The sequence below is a fragment of the Orbicella franksi genome, chromosome 3, assembly GCF_964199315.1.
Source record: "Orbicella franksi chromosome 3, jaOrbFran1.1, whole genome shotgun sequence".
Classification (NCBI taxonomy): domain Eukaryota; kingdom Metazoa; phylum Cnidaria; class Anthozoa; order Scleractinia; family Merulinidae; genus Orbicella; species Orbicella franksi.
Window position 1 is genome coordinate 11245803 of NC_138147.1, and position 14919 is coordinate 11260721.

At 37.4% G+C, this 14919-nt stretch overlaps 2 protein-coding genes across 2 annotated transcripts; one reads left to right on the forward strand and one right to left on the reverse strand.

Moving 5' to 3' along the window:
- The first annotated feature begins 9 nt into the window (after window positions 1-9).
- Window positions 10-6420, forward strand: LOC145481212 (N-alpha-acetyltransferase 38, NatC auxiliary subunit-like). The gene is made up of 4 exons (XM_081459644.1): window positions 10-108; window positions 189-224; window positions 1097-1277; window positions 1886-6420. Exons 1-4 carry the CDS (start codon window positions 70-72, stop codon window positions 1966-1968), a joined length of 339 nt encoding a protein of 112 aa, XP_081315770.1. The 5' UTR covers window positions 10-69; the 3' UTR covers window positions 1969-6420.
- Window positions 6421-8565: 2145 nt separating this feature from the next.
- On the reverse strand, window positions 8566-14896 carry LOC145481209 (lipoma-preferred partner homolog). The gene is made up of 8 exons (XM_081459640.1): window positions 14142-14896; window positions 12193-12294; window positions 11723-11790; window positions 11284-11331; window positions 10603-10733; window positions 10379-10430; window positions 9866-9934; window positions 8566-9277 (listed from the first exon to the last, which is right to left on the reverse strand). The coding sequence occupies exons 1-8, from the start codon at window positions 14371-14373 to the stop codon at window positions 9122-9124; spliced, it is 858 nt and encodes a 285-aa protein (XP_081315766.1). The 5' UTR covers window positions 14374-14896; the 3' UTR covers window positions 8566-9121.
- Between the last annotated feature and the right edge of the window lie 23 nt (window positions 14897-14919).

A 14919-nucleotide genomic window follows, 5' to 3' on the forward strand; every position in this document is an offset into this window, starting at 1 on the left:
TATCCGGGTAATGCGCCAGTTACATCCGGGAGCGTTGGTACTTAGTCCCTGCCGGTATTGTGGGAAAATATGGCGGATGGACTTGCGGAAGAAGAGGCCGTCGACTTGGTAAATTTTACTGCAATATTATCGACTGTTCTTTAGTTTTCTAATCTCTAATATTGTCGTACCTACATTAACATTTCCAGGCTCTTGAGGACAATGAAGAATCTACAACTAACTTGGTACGATTCTTATCTTTTAGTTTCTGATACTACACTTTATGAGCTGAGCTACTGCAGCTGTCTGTAAGCGTACATCGTTTTGCGTTTCTTTGTCGGTTTGAAAGTAACAAATAAGCTTAAACTTAAAGCGTTTAAACAAGAATCTGATCAGAACGGAACGAAATGCCAAATAATTCATGCAAAATTTGTTTTATAAAATATTTACTTATCTGTAAATTAATTATCAAGATATGAGCAGACAAAAGATTTCACTTGAGTGGCAAATTTTGAGGGATGTAGATAGGTCAGGGCAGCAGCGTGGAGCTACCCAGAGGAGCAACAGAATGCAAACCTTCACACTTACCTTTCATTGAATGTTTAACTAAAAATAGCTGGAAATGTTTAAAAGTATGCAAAGTTGTGGTAAGTAATATTAATATGAATGCCCTCATATCAGTTTTAGTTTATTCGGATCATGTGTACTAAAGGGATCCACGTTTGAGTGTCAGTCAATATCCTCTATCAATGCCCTCAATTGACCCTCTATTGATACACCATCAACACCTCAGTTGACACTCAATCGACATCTCGGTCAACTAAGTTTCAGTTGATGCACAAGTCAATGGACACTTGGACTATCAATTGACTGTTGATCGAGTGTCGATGGAGTGTCGATCAGGATGTTGATTGAGTGTCGATCAAGTGTTGACTGAGTATCGATCAGGATGTTGGTCAAGTCTTGATTAAGATTTCGATCAAGTGTCCATTGCAGGTCGATCAAGTTTATCAATCGACACTCAACTGATTATCCCTTATGTACTCATGATCCATTGATTCAAGGTTTACAACTAAATCTTCAATTCATTGATGTATTTTTTTCCTTTCTCTACAAGACTGACATTAACAGTGATAGTGCAGAGAAGAGTGAGAAAAGGAAACTTTTAGAGTCATGGCTGAACAAGATCATGAGAATAAAGATTTCTGATGGAAGGACATTGATTGGCTCTTTCCTGTGCACTGACCAGGACAGGAATATTATTTTAGGATCCTGTCAAGAGTTTGTTGGTTCCACAGGTACAGTTCCATTAATTTATTGGATTGCTTCGTTCAGAGATCTGATTAGCATTTTTAGATCAGATTTTCAGTAATCTGATTAAGATTTTCAACTTGCTGAAGGAAGATAGCCCTAACACTAGTTGACAGAAATATGTATTTTCTATTTCATTTGACACAGTCATATCTACAATTCTGGCCGAAATTCCTTGGGACATTTGTCAAAATGCCAACTGGTGAGGGTGATGTAGCAGGTCTTGTAAGGTCTCACATGAATGGCTTGCTACCCTTTGAGAGGACAATGGAACAAACACCAGAAACAATGCACCTAGCCCCAAAACAATAACAGCTACTAACAATGAAGAGAATTACAAGCTTACGAGAGCTGCTACACTTCTGACTGGTGATGCTTGATTTTGAAGTGGGAAGTCATTATTCAATTTTCCTTACAATCCTGGGCTTTTGGCTTGTTTATTGTATCGAGAAATTTCATGTCAAAATGTTGCCATGGCAATTTTGCAATTTCACTTGTGAAATTATAAGTTAACCCTAAAATTCCCTGCCAAATAAGGAGAAATTTGCCACCCATGATATCAGACTAATCTCGTGTTTATTCTTCTGTGTGACAGATGAGAAGGAGGAACCAAGGATCCTTGGTTTAGCCATGGTGCCAGGAAAACACATTCTTTCCATTGAAGTTGATGAAGAGTGATCCAATTTACCACCACAATGAATTTACAAGCAAGATATAGTACATAACCTACATCTGGAAGCCTGATCATCTTTGGACCAGGATCTGGCAAGCTTCTTGTTTAAAATTGACAAAAACAATGTATGCTTCAACATTCTCTTGCAAGACAGGATTCTCCGCAAACAGCTTGCTGGACATGTTTGCCATCAAAGGATTGTCTTTCAAAGCTATATAATATACCACAGCAAACCTTGTCATACATGTAGCTCATAAGGTGTAAATGGGTCTCAATTTATTTTTCCAGTCTGTTTGTGGTGTTCATGAATATCATGTTCTGTAGGTAGCCTACTGTAAGTTGGTTGTATGTAGTGTGTAGACTGTAATACGTAGATACGTTAAAAAAAAACTTCAGTATGATAAAGGTTCAGCCATTTTCCACAGCTGAAATTTGGAGAAGCTAGGTTCCAGCCCAGAGGATGTAAAAGGCGAAGATAGGTACAAAAAGCTGTGTTATTTCCAAAGCAACTTTGAAGTAGGCTTAACTGTATCTGTATTACTATAAGACCTTACAAAAACAATTTTTTGGAATGGTACATTCAGAGCTCTTCTCATTAAATGTGTGTATTGTCAGTAACAGAACCTGAAGAACTGAAAATTAATGTGTTTAGTTAAAATGATGTGCACAATTTTAACTAAGAGAAAGATATAACCATCTCAGATCATCTGATGAGCTATTTTTTAATTTATGGAGAGTTAATAATGGCTCAGGGAAGGGATGTGGTTACATAGAATTACAGATTACCATACAAAATTTAATAAATTGTCAATCAATTTAACTGATGGTATATTGTAGTATGCCAAAAAAAAAAGTGTTCAAATGCAATTCTAGTGGGAGAACCAAGTGGATTAAGCTAAAAATATCTATTTTTGTGTAAAGATGCAACATACATGTGACTAATGGAGCATGGTTCATGACCAATGGTTCTTGTTGCATGTTCTTTTGACTTCATCTCTATTACATTTTAGTTTTGTGTGACTTTCACCACTAAACTGATTTATTGCTCAGCTATTTTTTACTATTCAATGCAAAAAATATCCCCTTTATAGAACTTCATCTTTAATTTTCACACAGAGTAATAGCCATTAAAACGTTTACAGGATTCTCCAATAAAATAATTTTATAAAGCTAACAATATTTAGTTTATTAGATAAATCCGAGCCAGAAGCAACTTAGAAAAATAGTATGTCATGAACAATAAATTCCAGAAAAAAGTGCAAAACCTTGAAATACTTTATTTTTGAAATATTTTACTCCAATTGAAAACTTAAGAGCCAGTGCCCATAATTATGGACTAAACAACGGCACAAGTCGAAAAATCGATTTTGCTCATTTTTTGCCCATAGATTGGCCCTAGCTAGTAAACAAACGGACCATAGTTAGTTTCTGCTAATGCAGCTTTTTTGGGGAGAAATTTGCGAAAAACGATTTTTTTTCCGATTAGGCTCAAAATCTACTTCCGGTTTTGCTGAATTTTCCGAATATTTGATTGCTTCGCGCTCCGCAGAACAGCTACTTGAGAATCTTTCAATGGTCTTTACATTCAGCTCAGGTCTTCATGGTATGACTGAGCGAAAAATAAAATAAATCGAGGCTTCGTTTCAGCCTGAAACGAGATCGAACACAAACGGAAAATATTACGATGTGTTTCAAACGAATTATAGCACTAAAATATCGCCATATTTTTCTATGGGCTATAACTTTAAATGCCATAAAAACACTTTATACGGGTTAACTGTACACCCACCTGTTTGAAAATCAAAAAATATCTCTGGGCAAATGGTTTTAAGTCGCCCGCCTTGGCCTGTGCTTCTCATGAATTTTTCCCTGAACCGCCGTGAGAATGTAAACAATTGCGTGACTCTGGCGGTCACCCTGAATACATAATTCGTTTCCAACAAACTGCAGATGGCTATCTTAGAACATTTGGGTGAAAAAAGAAAAACATAATGGACCACTTTTAACTTTTATATTTTGAAAGTCATCGCTTTGGAAATTTCGTTAATTAAAAACGCCAATTAAAAGCAATTTACTCGGAGTTCGGGTGTTACTGCTATGTCGTTTTAGGCTGTCGTTCTTTCTCTGATCATTTTAATTACAAGAACGAGTTCTAGAAAGAAAATCGTTCTAAGTTCATTTGTTAAGCGTAATGAAAAGTTGATATTGTTGGTTTGTAGCCTTACGTGATCTGAAGGAACGCTACAGTGATTAAATTTGTATTTGTTGATTTCGACGGATCGATTTTCGGTTAAACCTTTTTATTTGTGCCAGCACATTTAGTGCTTTTTCTCCTGCTAAAAAGTCGGAAAAAGTAAAGTAAACAAATCCTAAAAGTCATAAATAAGAGGCATCGACAGTGCGAGTGTCTCGGTAAGCTGTTAATTTGAACAATTACTGTGCTGGACGGATTGCTTTCCTGGTTACCCACGTACTATACCTAGTTCATTGTGCGCGAATGTTTCTGTTTCAAACAACTGAAATGCTCAGTGCTTTTTCCTTTTTTTCTTCAGTCTTAAAACTTAAGGTTAAAGTTAGGCCAAACCCTAAACTGTTTTGGCGGCCAACCTATTTTTGGCTAATTGCTTAATCAAATTATACATATATTTCATTGAAATTCGCTCCTCTGTGACCGACTTCCGCGAACAAAACAAGATGGATGTTCGCTGTTCATTTAAGACTACAATCCTGGTCAAAAGTGTTGGGACAGTTACGGCAGATGACTTCACAGGCAGCCTCTCTTAAGACCAAAACCGCGCAAGCCCGCCTACCCCCTCCCCCTGTCAATGTTGATAAAAATCTTGAAGAAAAAAAACCCTTGACAATAGCCTCAGAATAGCCTCGTTTCAAGAGTTGTTCGCCTCCTAGAACAGTATTCTCGAACAAAAGAGACGATAAGATAGATATTCACGTCTTATTCCAATAATAGCGATTTTTCAGCAATCGCGTTTGGTTCCAACACAACTGTCTAACCACTTTCTATTGTCCCTTTTTCCTTTTTTCCCACATCCAATCTAGTCTTCAGAATAGCTTCATTTTCATGCAACATTGCTAGGGGAGAGGGGGGGTCAATTGTACTTGCTTCCATTCATCTTTTGTTCTAAAACGTTAAGGACGTAGTTGAAATCGTGGGTTTCAGCGCGCAAAAATGGGAGGTGTCCCAACAACTTATGGCCAGGATTGCAGGTTTACACTAGAGGAAATTGTTCCGGATTCGTGATGAATCCAGAATGTTTTAGTGCCGGATTGATTTTGCCATTTACACAAAAGTGGACGAAACCGAAATAAAAAACCCCCGGTTTGGTCGTGTCTCCGGAGATTTTGAATCCGGAATTTAAAGTGGGAACTTTGAATCCGAAAACTTTTGAATCCGGAGAGTTTTGTCGTGTGAACGATTTTCTCTCGAATCCAGATATTTTTCCGCCTGTGATCTTTTGAGTTTGCGGTGGAACGAAAATGGCGGATTACATGATCAAGTCGTAGTCGAGTCGTAGGCGCATTGATGGCCATTTGATGGCGGTCGCTGGGTGATTACCTCGTGCTGTTTCAGGTGTAGGTAATCACTTTTATAATGGGTAATGCCATACTCCTCAGAAACCGTGCCCAATTTATACTTTACTGCGCAGATGACGACGATGGCACGATCGAAAACCTCGTCGGTTTTCGACCCTAAACCCTAAGTAAATACCTGGAGGAACCTGGCATGATGGACAACAGTACCGTGGTCAGCGAGTTGAAAGAAAACTTCAGACTGTCTCAACCTACCCCTAGCCTTATTTTCGGAGGCATTTTGTTTCTCGTTGTCGAGGCAACAAACTGCTTGTTAACCATTCCATCATGAATGTTCCCGGAGTTATCGTCGTGTATAAACGATTAAGAATCCGAATATCCTTTCACTGTAAACCCCTACTAATCCGAATACTCTAAAATTGATGAATTCGGGAACTCCTTTATTGTAAACCTAGTCCTAGATCGACCACTGTAATGTTTATTTGTCTACCAGTGTTTTGATCTGCAAATTTCAGTTAATTGATCAAACAACCAAAGTAGAAAAGATGGATTTTTTTTCCCAGTATGATTGAAACTTAAACGCAATTTCTTCCTCGGCTAATTCAATTCAAGAAATTCCGGGTTTTCTAGCTGAGTTTGAGCATATTGTGTAGGTACAAATTTTCTACACAGCTAGAAGAGCTGAGATGCCGTCACGCAGTTAGTAGTCTATAGAAATTATGGTATTTCCACTTGACTTTATTTGTCAGTCAATGATTCAGTTGCCATAAATCATAGAGGATTGGTTAAGTGTATCTCTGAAACTGCTACTGTGTTGTAAGTTATCAGTGAAATCAATAAAATAAACAAGTGTTAAAATCATTTCCCGGAGTACTGTAGTAACGTTCTTTATCATGGATGTCGTGGGTTTCGCAATGCAAATGAAAAAACATATATATTTATACTAAGTTAAACAAAAAAAACAAAAACAAAAAACAACAAAAAAACATTTTCCATTATTTTATCCACACAACGTTTCAAAAATTGCTTTCATCGGATTGCTGGAAACGAATATTTTACTCGAGAGTGGCTATCCGCGTCACGCAATTGCTTACATTCCAACGGCGGATTTTGGGCAAAATCTATGAGAAACACAGGCCAAGGCGGGCGACTTGAAACCATTTGCCCAGAGATATTTTTTGATATCCTAACAGGTGGGTGTATATTTAACCCGTAGAAAGTGTTTTTATGGTATTTAAAGTTATAGCCCATAGAAAAATATGGCGATGTTTTTAAGCAATAATTCTCTTGCGACATACTGTAAAATTTTGCGTTTCAGTTTTACCTCTTTTCGGGCTCAAAACTAACTTTGATTTATTTTATTTTTCGCTCAGTCATACTACCAAGACCTGAACTGAATATAAAATCCATTGAAAGATTCTCAAGTAGTTGTTCTGCGGAGCGCGAAGCAATCAAATATTCGGAAAATTCAGCAAAACCGGAAGTAGATTTTGAGCCCAGTCGGGTCGAAATCGTTTTTGGCGTATTTCTACCAAAGAAAGCTGTATTAGCAGAAACTAACTATGGTCCGTTTCTATTCTTACTAGGACCTATCTATGGACAAAATACAAGGGAAATCAATTTTTCGACCTGTGCCATTGATAGGCGATTTAGGTCCATTTTTATAGGCATTCACTCTTAACTCTTAATGTATTGTATTACGCTACCTACAAGAAGAGGAAATAAAACAGGAAGATTTAGGAACTGATGCAAGAATTACAAGGAAAAATACTACGCAAAACCCATCTCCCCTATTTCTGCTTAAACCTTACTTTCCTAAGTTCAGCTGTTAACCAAATCCTTCACTGATAATTTACTAACAGGACTGCTGACAAACTGAAATGTTTAGTGTTGCACTGCCACCTATTAAAGGAGCTGTGACAAGGTTAACACTAAATTTTTCAAGTTCATAATTTGTAATCTGTGTTAATCTTCTCCATCCTTAACCATCCTTGTTCCGATTTGGTTTACTCTGGTGTTTTTTCTATCTTACTTAACTGCTATTTTCAGGTTTCCTTCAATGTAAATGTAATTTTGTGGACGGCATAAATAACTACAAACAGTTTATAGCATGACTGAGTTCCTTTTGAGCATGTAGTATGCTTTTCCAGTCTGAGAGATTATATAAGGTGACCAGTGGTTAATGTTTTAAGGTTAATGTTTTCCAGAATATATAAGTGCATAATCAAGAAATCCATGATTTCCTTATCACTGCAGGAAACATTCAATCCAAACATTAACAATATTTCATTTCAAGTAATCTTGTATATCTTCAGAATAACTATCTATTTGGGTAGAAAATGGAAAATATATTCTTTTCTCAACCAAAAATATCTTTCCTTCTCAACAACTTCTTGCCATTACATTTTAATACTTTTCAAAATATCTCTTATCAATGTCATATTTTCTTGAAAATATCAACAATATGTAGTCATGCAGACATGATAATAATAAAGTAAATCTTCAGCTAACTTCTACTTTCATCACTGCCTTCACATCCCTGGAAATTATCAGAACATTCAACAAGCATTTAACAAATTTCCATGGCAATCACAGTAAGGAGAATCAATATTTTAAGCCTGAAACTAGAATGTTAAACTTGCCTACTTACACACTCAGTCTAACGAAAACAAAACCTAACTTACTAACGAAAGAAACGTAACAACATAAGAAGGAAGAGGATGCTTGCGGTGTGAACATCCTGACATCATGACATAATAGCAACCTAACAGCATGAACAAAATGGCATAAGGAAAAAAAAAAACTGATCTTTTCCATACGTCTTTATGTTGATGTTCACACTACTGTCCTAAGCGATTATTTCATCATGTCATTATGTCTTTATATCATTTAGTTGCTAGTGTGAACCAGGCAAGAGGGGGTGGCTAATGGTAACTAAAAAAATCTTAGGTCTCGGGAAACTTTCAATCCAATCTGGGAAGGCTTTATGAGGAGTTGTGGTGTCTTGTTTTTCTGTTTCATTTGTCTTGGAGTCTAAAATTGTTTAGGTCTCATTCAATCAATCAATCTTTATTTGCACTCACTCTTGGCACAGCTCAAAATAAGAAATTACAACAATGAAAATGTTAAAAGTAAAAATTAGAGTACCAGCTGCCTGGAATGACCATAGGGGCTAGCAGAGCCAGACAGCCAGTTAACATCAGCATTAAATAGAAATAAAATACAAGTCAGCAAGAAAACTGAAGCACAAATGCAGACAAAAACAAAAAAAGAGGAAAAACGCAATTTCTACGCTATGAAGGAAGTCTAAAACAGTTAAATTTTATTTTACTAATATGTTCAAACGAGGGTCTCGGGGAGCCTTTCTTCACCTCTAAATGGCTCATAACTTTAAAGGGAGCTTTAAAGAAAGACACCTATTCATTCATGACTACTACTTTTTACAGTTACCAGAGAGATTATTTCTGATCAACTGATCCTAGCTGACAATGAGCTAAAAATGGTTTATAATAACGAACCATAACTAATAATAATACTTTTGACTTTATTCTCAAAGTCAGCTTGGTCTTTAAACCATTCACAGTCCATAAGAAGGCTAGCATACATGTCTCATAATTCAGTAGTTAAGGGGCGTGTTGGCTTGGAGTCTAACTCTGCCGTCATCTTCTGCACGCGTACTGCATTACAGTCTTGACACAGAAGGTGATTGTCCAAGGGATAGCAACCACTGCCACCCTTTTCTGTTGATAATGGAGCATTACAGTCCTTAAAAAGAGCAAATAACATGCTTAGTCTGTATCAAAATAATATCTCGTTCGAGAAATGTAGAAAACACTCAACTCAAAAAATGTAGAAAACACTCGCCTGCATCTTGTGTTTTCTACATTTCCCTCATGTTCTCAAATGCCCGTCGTGTTTTATCGCAGTTTAGAAAACAGTCCCAAGAAAATACGCGAGCTGATTGGTTAAAAATCGTGTTTCTATAACTCGATAGAAACACAGAACTAGCACAAACTGTTGATGCAATGATGGTGCGAGAAAAGAGAATTTACATTTTGATATTCAAAGTTAACAAGTTGTTTTCCTTTTGTTAGTCGTGCTGTTTTCTAAAAGAAATAGAAAACATGCTCTCCTTGTTTCTACTGAGTTATAGAAACACTCGTGAAAGTTTTGGAGAACTCGAAAGAGCTGTGGAAACACATGCCTGCGGCACATGTTCCAAGAGCATTTCTCATTCTACTAAACTTCCACCTGTGTTTCTATAACTCGATAGAAACATGGTACATGTTTTCTATTTCTTAAGTATTACACAGCTTAGCCTTCTTTATTTGTTAAGTAGATCACTGCACATACCTCACAAACATAGCACTTGACATGAAAATCCTTGTTCATTGAAACAATACGAACTGTTTCCTCTTGACCCTGAAATATTATGAACAACATTTCACTCAATTAACTTTAATTTTAATAGTGAACATGGAGTAAAAAATCACACTTTTCAATAATTGATGTTCACTTGTACGGGGCTCTCTTCAGTTCAACACACAGTCCGAAAAAGCTGCAGATGTGGGCTGCGCTGCCAACAGATTACATCAAGTTTATGTTTGCAGCTGCTACTTTTTGGAGGGACATTATTCTCAGGGGATGGGGGGGGGGGGGGGCATTATTTTCAGAATTTACAACTTAAAATAAATACAGTTATCAAGGTTTCCTAGCTTGTGTACTAATTATATCAGGGTTTACTAAAGAAAAAAAAATTATTGGCCAAGGATTAAAATTAACTTGGTTGGCAATATTCATGCATCAGCTAGTAACTGTCAGCTGTCTCATGTTGATAAATATGTTGACCTGAAAAACAGTTTTTACCTCGTCAGGAACTATCAGCTGATTGCACAATGCACATCTTGGTGAATATTTCCTGGAATAAAAGAATAGTTTAGAAGAAAGAATGGATGTGTGTCAAACGCAATAATTTAGTAAGCCTTGAGTGACAGAAACTTGAGTTGCTTAAAGACAGAACAGCATGTAAGATAAGCTTGATAAACTAATCGGGCTATATATTACACACTGGCCAAACAGTTTATAAATACCTATAATAGTCCTCAATGCAGTGGATTTTGTTAAAGTTGTCAACAGTGAACTGAACGCCATCAAGTTTCTTGTTACAAACTTCACACTTGAAACAGTCTGGATGAAAACATTTTCCAGTGGCTCGTAAGATCTGTTTTAAGGAACAATTTTGGACAAATTTCACTCAGCATTAACATCAATGCAGGTGCTAGTGGAAGGAGTAGGTTGGCAACACATAACTGATTAACCCTCTCACTCTCCAGAGGGCCATGTGGTACAAAATACCATACATGCTAAATATTTGGTCAATTTTTATCAAATTTGAACAGCAAAAAGGTCTTGGGCAGATCTGTCGTTTGAGAGCAAAAATCATATACCCCTCCTACATGAGACTTGATTTACCACCCTACAAATTGTGCAACTTTTTCCTCTTAGCCTTCTAAGGTCGAGTTAATATCTGACAATAACTCACAGACTAAAAACTGCATATTAAGCTATAGTTTAGGGGTATACCTCAACTCTACAAGGAGTGAGATATTATTTAACATTTTTCTTTTTTTCGTTTTGAATGCTTTTCAATTCAAACTGAGGCTTCTTCTTGGCAGATCCAGACCTTGAGCTAGAGGTGGGGGGCTGTTTTTTTTTGGCTTGCCCTGCCAGCTTTTCTTCCTTCTGCGATTTTTTTTAAATTATGTACTCACCCGCTCTGTGATATACTGGTTACAAACCCAGCACTTCTCCAGTGTTTCCTGCAATATTACACACACTGGTTAATAATTTTGTTTACATTTATTAGTTCTTGTTGCAATGACAGCATAAAATTGACAAATATTATTGTGGTCAACCTGTAACATTAAAGAAAACTAATCATATAAGATACCACTGTGCAGTTCCAGAAAATATCCATACTCCCCCCCACAGGGGGGATTGGAATTTCCTGGAGGGTGGGGGTTCTCTAAGAACAAAAAATTAAAGGAAGTATGAAGGTTAGTAATTGGAGTTTCCAGAGGAGTGGGCGAGGGGGTCTGAGAAAAAATATCTTCTGTGGGGGAGGTATGGATATTTTCTGGAACTACATGCACATTTTAAAAACAATATGATGCTAAATGTGATATTGACAACTACAAGTGACTTGCTCACCATATAGTCAGCCTCACAAAAACACTGCTCTTCCACTTTATAGAACACCTTCCCAGTTAACTGACATCCTAAAAATGTAACAAGGAAATAGAATCAACTCTGATGAGTCAGCAAGAAAATAATAGACATAAGTCAAGAAACCTGGTGAATCAGAAGTCTGCCATGATCAACCAAATGGATGTCAGCACTGACACACAGCTAACTGACACATATGCATAAATGAAACAGATTGAAGCTGTAGAAACCATGCAACAAAAGAAGAATAAAGGGTATGATAAAGACCATTAATGGTTACGCAGTGCAAACCACCACATCTATTATTGGGCAGGTAAACACTTGGCTGATAATTGAAGCGATTACACAGCAATAGATTATTGCTGCATAACTATCGACATCTAAAGAAGGCTGACAAGATTTACTGATTCACTCGTAAGTGGACTGACTCAATTAATCCAACAGAACCTACTCACCACACTTGACACAAAGAAAACACTTGATGTGGAAAAGTTTATCCATTGCTGTACATCCTGTCCCCTCTCCAGAAACCTTCTGACCACATTTGCTGCACATTCCTATGCAAGGAATGATAGTTTAGATTAGGGGTGGGGCATCTTCAATACCTTTCAATAAATTTTCACTTAAGTATAACAAACCCAACACCAAACCTTTTTTGGACAATTCACGAGTCTCTAATTAAAGACAGTGTTGAGAGGCATGGTAAACTTAAGTTTATGGTGCTGGATTCTAGATTGAATAGTGTAGTAGTTTCAAGCCCTGACCAGGGCTAATAATTTATTTAGATTGTTTTCTTGGGTAAGACACTTTACTCTTGTGCTTGAATTGATCCCAGATGTCTGTTGAAATGGCTTTTTTTCAGGCCGTTTCACACACCATTGGTTTCATTCACGTGATTCCAAAAAAGTGATCACGTGATGACAAACATCACTTGGCGCGGTTGGCCATAGTTTGCAGCACAGCTGTTGCGAATTCTTCAAAAGTACCAAGTTCAAGACAAATCTTTTCCATGTGATGGATTTTGCATCTGTAAAACTCTACTCTGTGATATCTTGGATTGTATCTCGCTAGGAATTGCAAAACTCAACAAACTTGCAAACAAACTGTGAAGAAACTTCCCCAATGCAAACATTCATTCATCATATGCTTATGAAAATCGCCATCACATATTCAATTTTTTTAATCACATGAATGAAGCCAACAGTGCATGCAACAGCCTAAAAAAAGCCTCTTCAACAAACATCTGGGATCAATAGTGCATTGGGTACTGGCAAATGTATTGCTAGTCAGTAACCCTGTATTGACCTAGGACCCATTAAGGGTGGCAAGTGGAGGTGGGGGAACACTCCTCCCTCTACCAATCTAGCCAATCAAGTCACACCTTTTCCTCATACCCAACTCCTGGGAATGAGAAATATGCTTAGCTTGGCATAGACAGAAAGTCACAGAAAAATATGCTAAGGAATTGTCAGACCAGAGCTATTGCAGACTCTTGACATTACCCCAAATGAAAAATATTAGTAATATCATTGTCTGGGATGAAGCACTTGACCTTAAAATGTGACAATTGGGCAAAATATACAAATAAGGCAATTTTCTGCTAATTTATATGAACTATATATATTTTGCAACCGATTGAAAAATAGCAATACTAATAACAGATTGAAGCAATTCTAACTTGGAAATTTTTGGCTCAGAGAAGACTGCAACACCCAGGAATGGAATGTGAAAGATTTTTTTAGAGGGCGACACTCTCATGCAAGTTTGTTGTCTTTTGCCATTCCAATCAAAATTCGCAGCACAAAAGCTTAAAATGTTTAATTGCCGCTTTCATATAAGCTTGATGTATTTAACCAATGAAAGCATTTTTTAATGCGGTTTGAACAGAAACGATGTACAGTACTCCAAAAAATTAAGCTTCGCTTAGTCTTATTTCAATCCCTGCTTTTAGGACAAATACTCGTGAAAAGTTAAAATATTTTGAAGTTATTAGGCTTTTCATCGAATTTCAAAAGATTATTGCCATTAAACTAAGTTCGGCGTTGCTTTTAAAGTTGGTTACTATCTTGGATTCTTGCTTTCACAAGATCTGAGATGAATCACGATCTCGAATCAAAGATCACGACCGACTACTTTCTGTTCTACGGTGTACCTGTGTGCAACGCTGAGAGTGAACTTAAACTACATCTGTCTACTCCACAGGATTAGTAGAGCCTTAAGAAGCTACTCTGATTCAGCAGAAAGCTAAAACAAGTGATGTTTTAAAAACAGCTTTGTCCTAAATTCCACAACATCATGTCAAAACTGCAAAATCGACTTCGAGAACAATGTACACAACACACGCAATATAATAGTGTACACAGAAACAGCGGGGAACCATCAACAACAGATTTCAATCACTCACCAAAAAAATCTGGATCTCCTGTATTCTCTAAATTCTTTACAAGAAGATCCGTCAAAGCATCGAGTTCTTCTTCAGCACTTTTCATCCCGCTAGAAGGTTGTGGCGGTGGAGGGGGCCTCGCGCTCGCCCTGGTCAACCTTGTCGCCGTCATTCGGACAGGCTTCGGCGAAACAGGCGGTGGAATCTTTTTGCCTGTAGCTGGGTCTAATCTAACAGGAGTCCTAGAAGCCATTGTTATCAGCAAACACAAGATCACTCAAGCGCTACAATGTATTGTGCTGTTGACAAAGTGAACAGTACCTCGATCTACTAGCTTGCCTTGTTTGGAGGGCGAATGTAAATGAGCCTGGAATGACAAGAATTCGGATGTGAAGTGGGTGGGGTAGGGTGGAAGGGGGTCACATCCGATGCGTGAGCCGGAGAACCTTGAGGGAGGGCGAGGGCAGTGTTTTTCCTGGGTTCGTGTTTACAGAAATGTAGTTGAGACCAGACGAGAGCATCTGACCGTCATGGTACGTCTGCCAGACGTTGAACGTACAATAACAGAGAACCCTACGACATTATCTGCCATTTTAAAGTTCTTTTACTTCTCATTTTCTTTTCACTAACTGACCGAAACAGTTTATATATGGGAAACTCTTTCAAATTTATACGCTTTTCAGTGATACATAGTTTTTTATGGTTTGAAAAAATAAAATCCTACATGTGAGAATTATTTAAAGATGCCCTGTTTTTCGGGTAACCCTGCCTCAAAGTCCCCTTGGCCAACCACATGTTT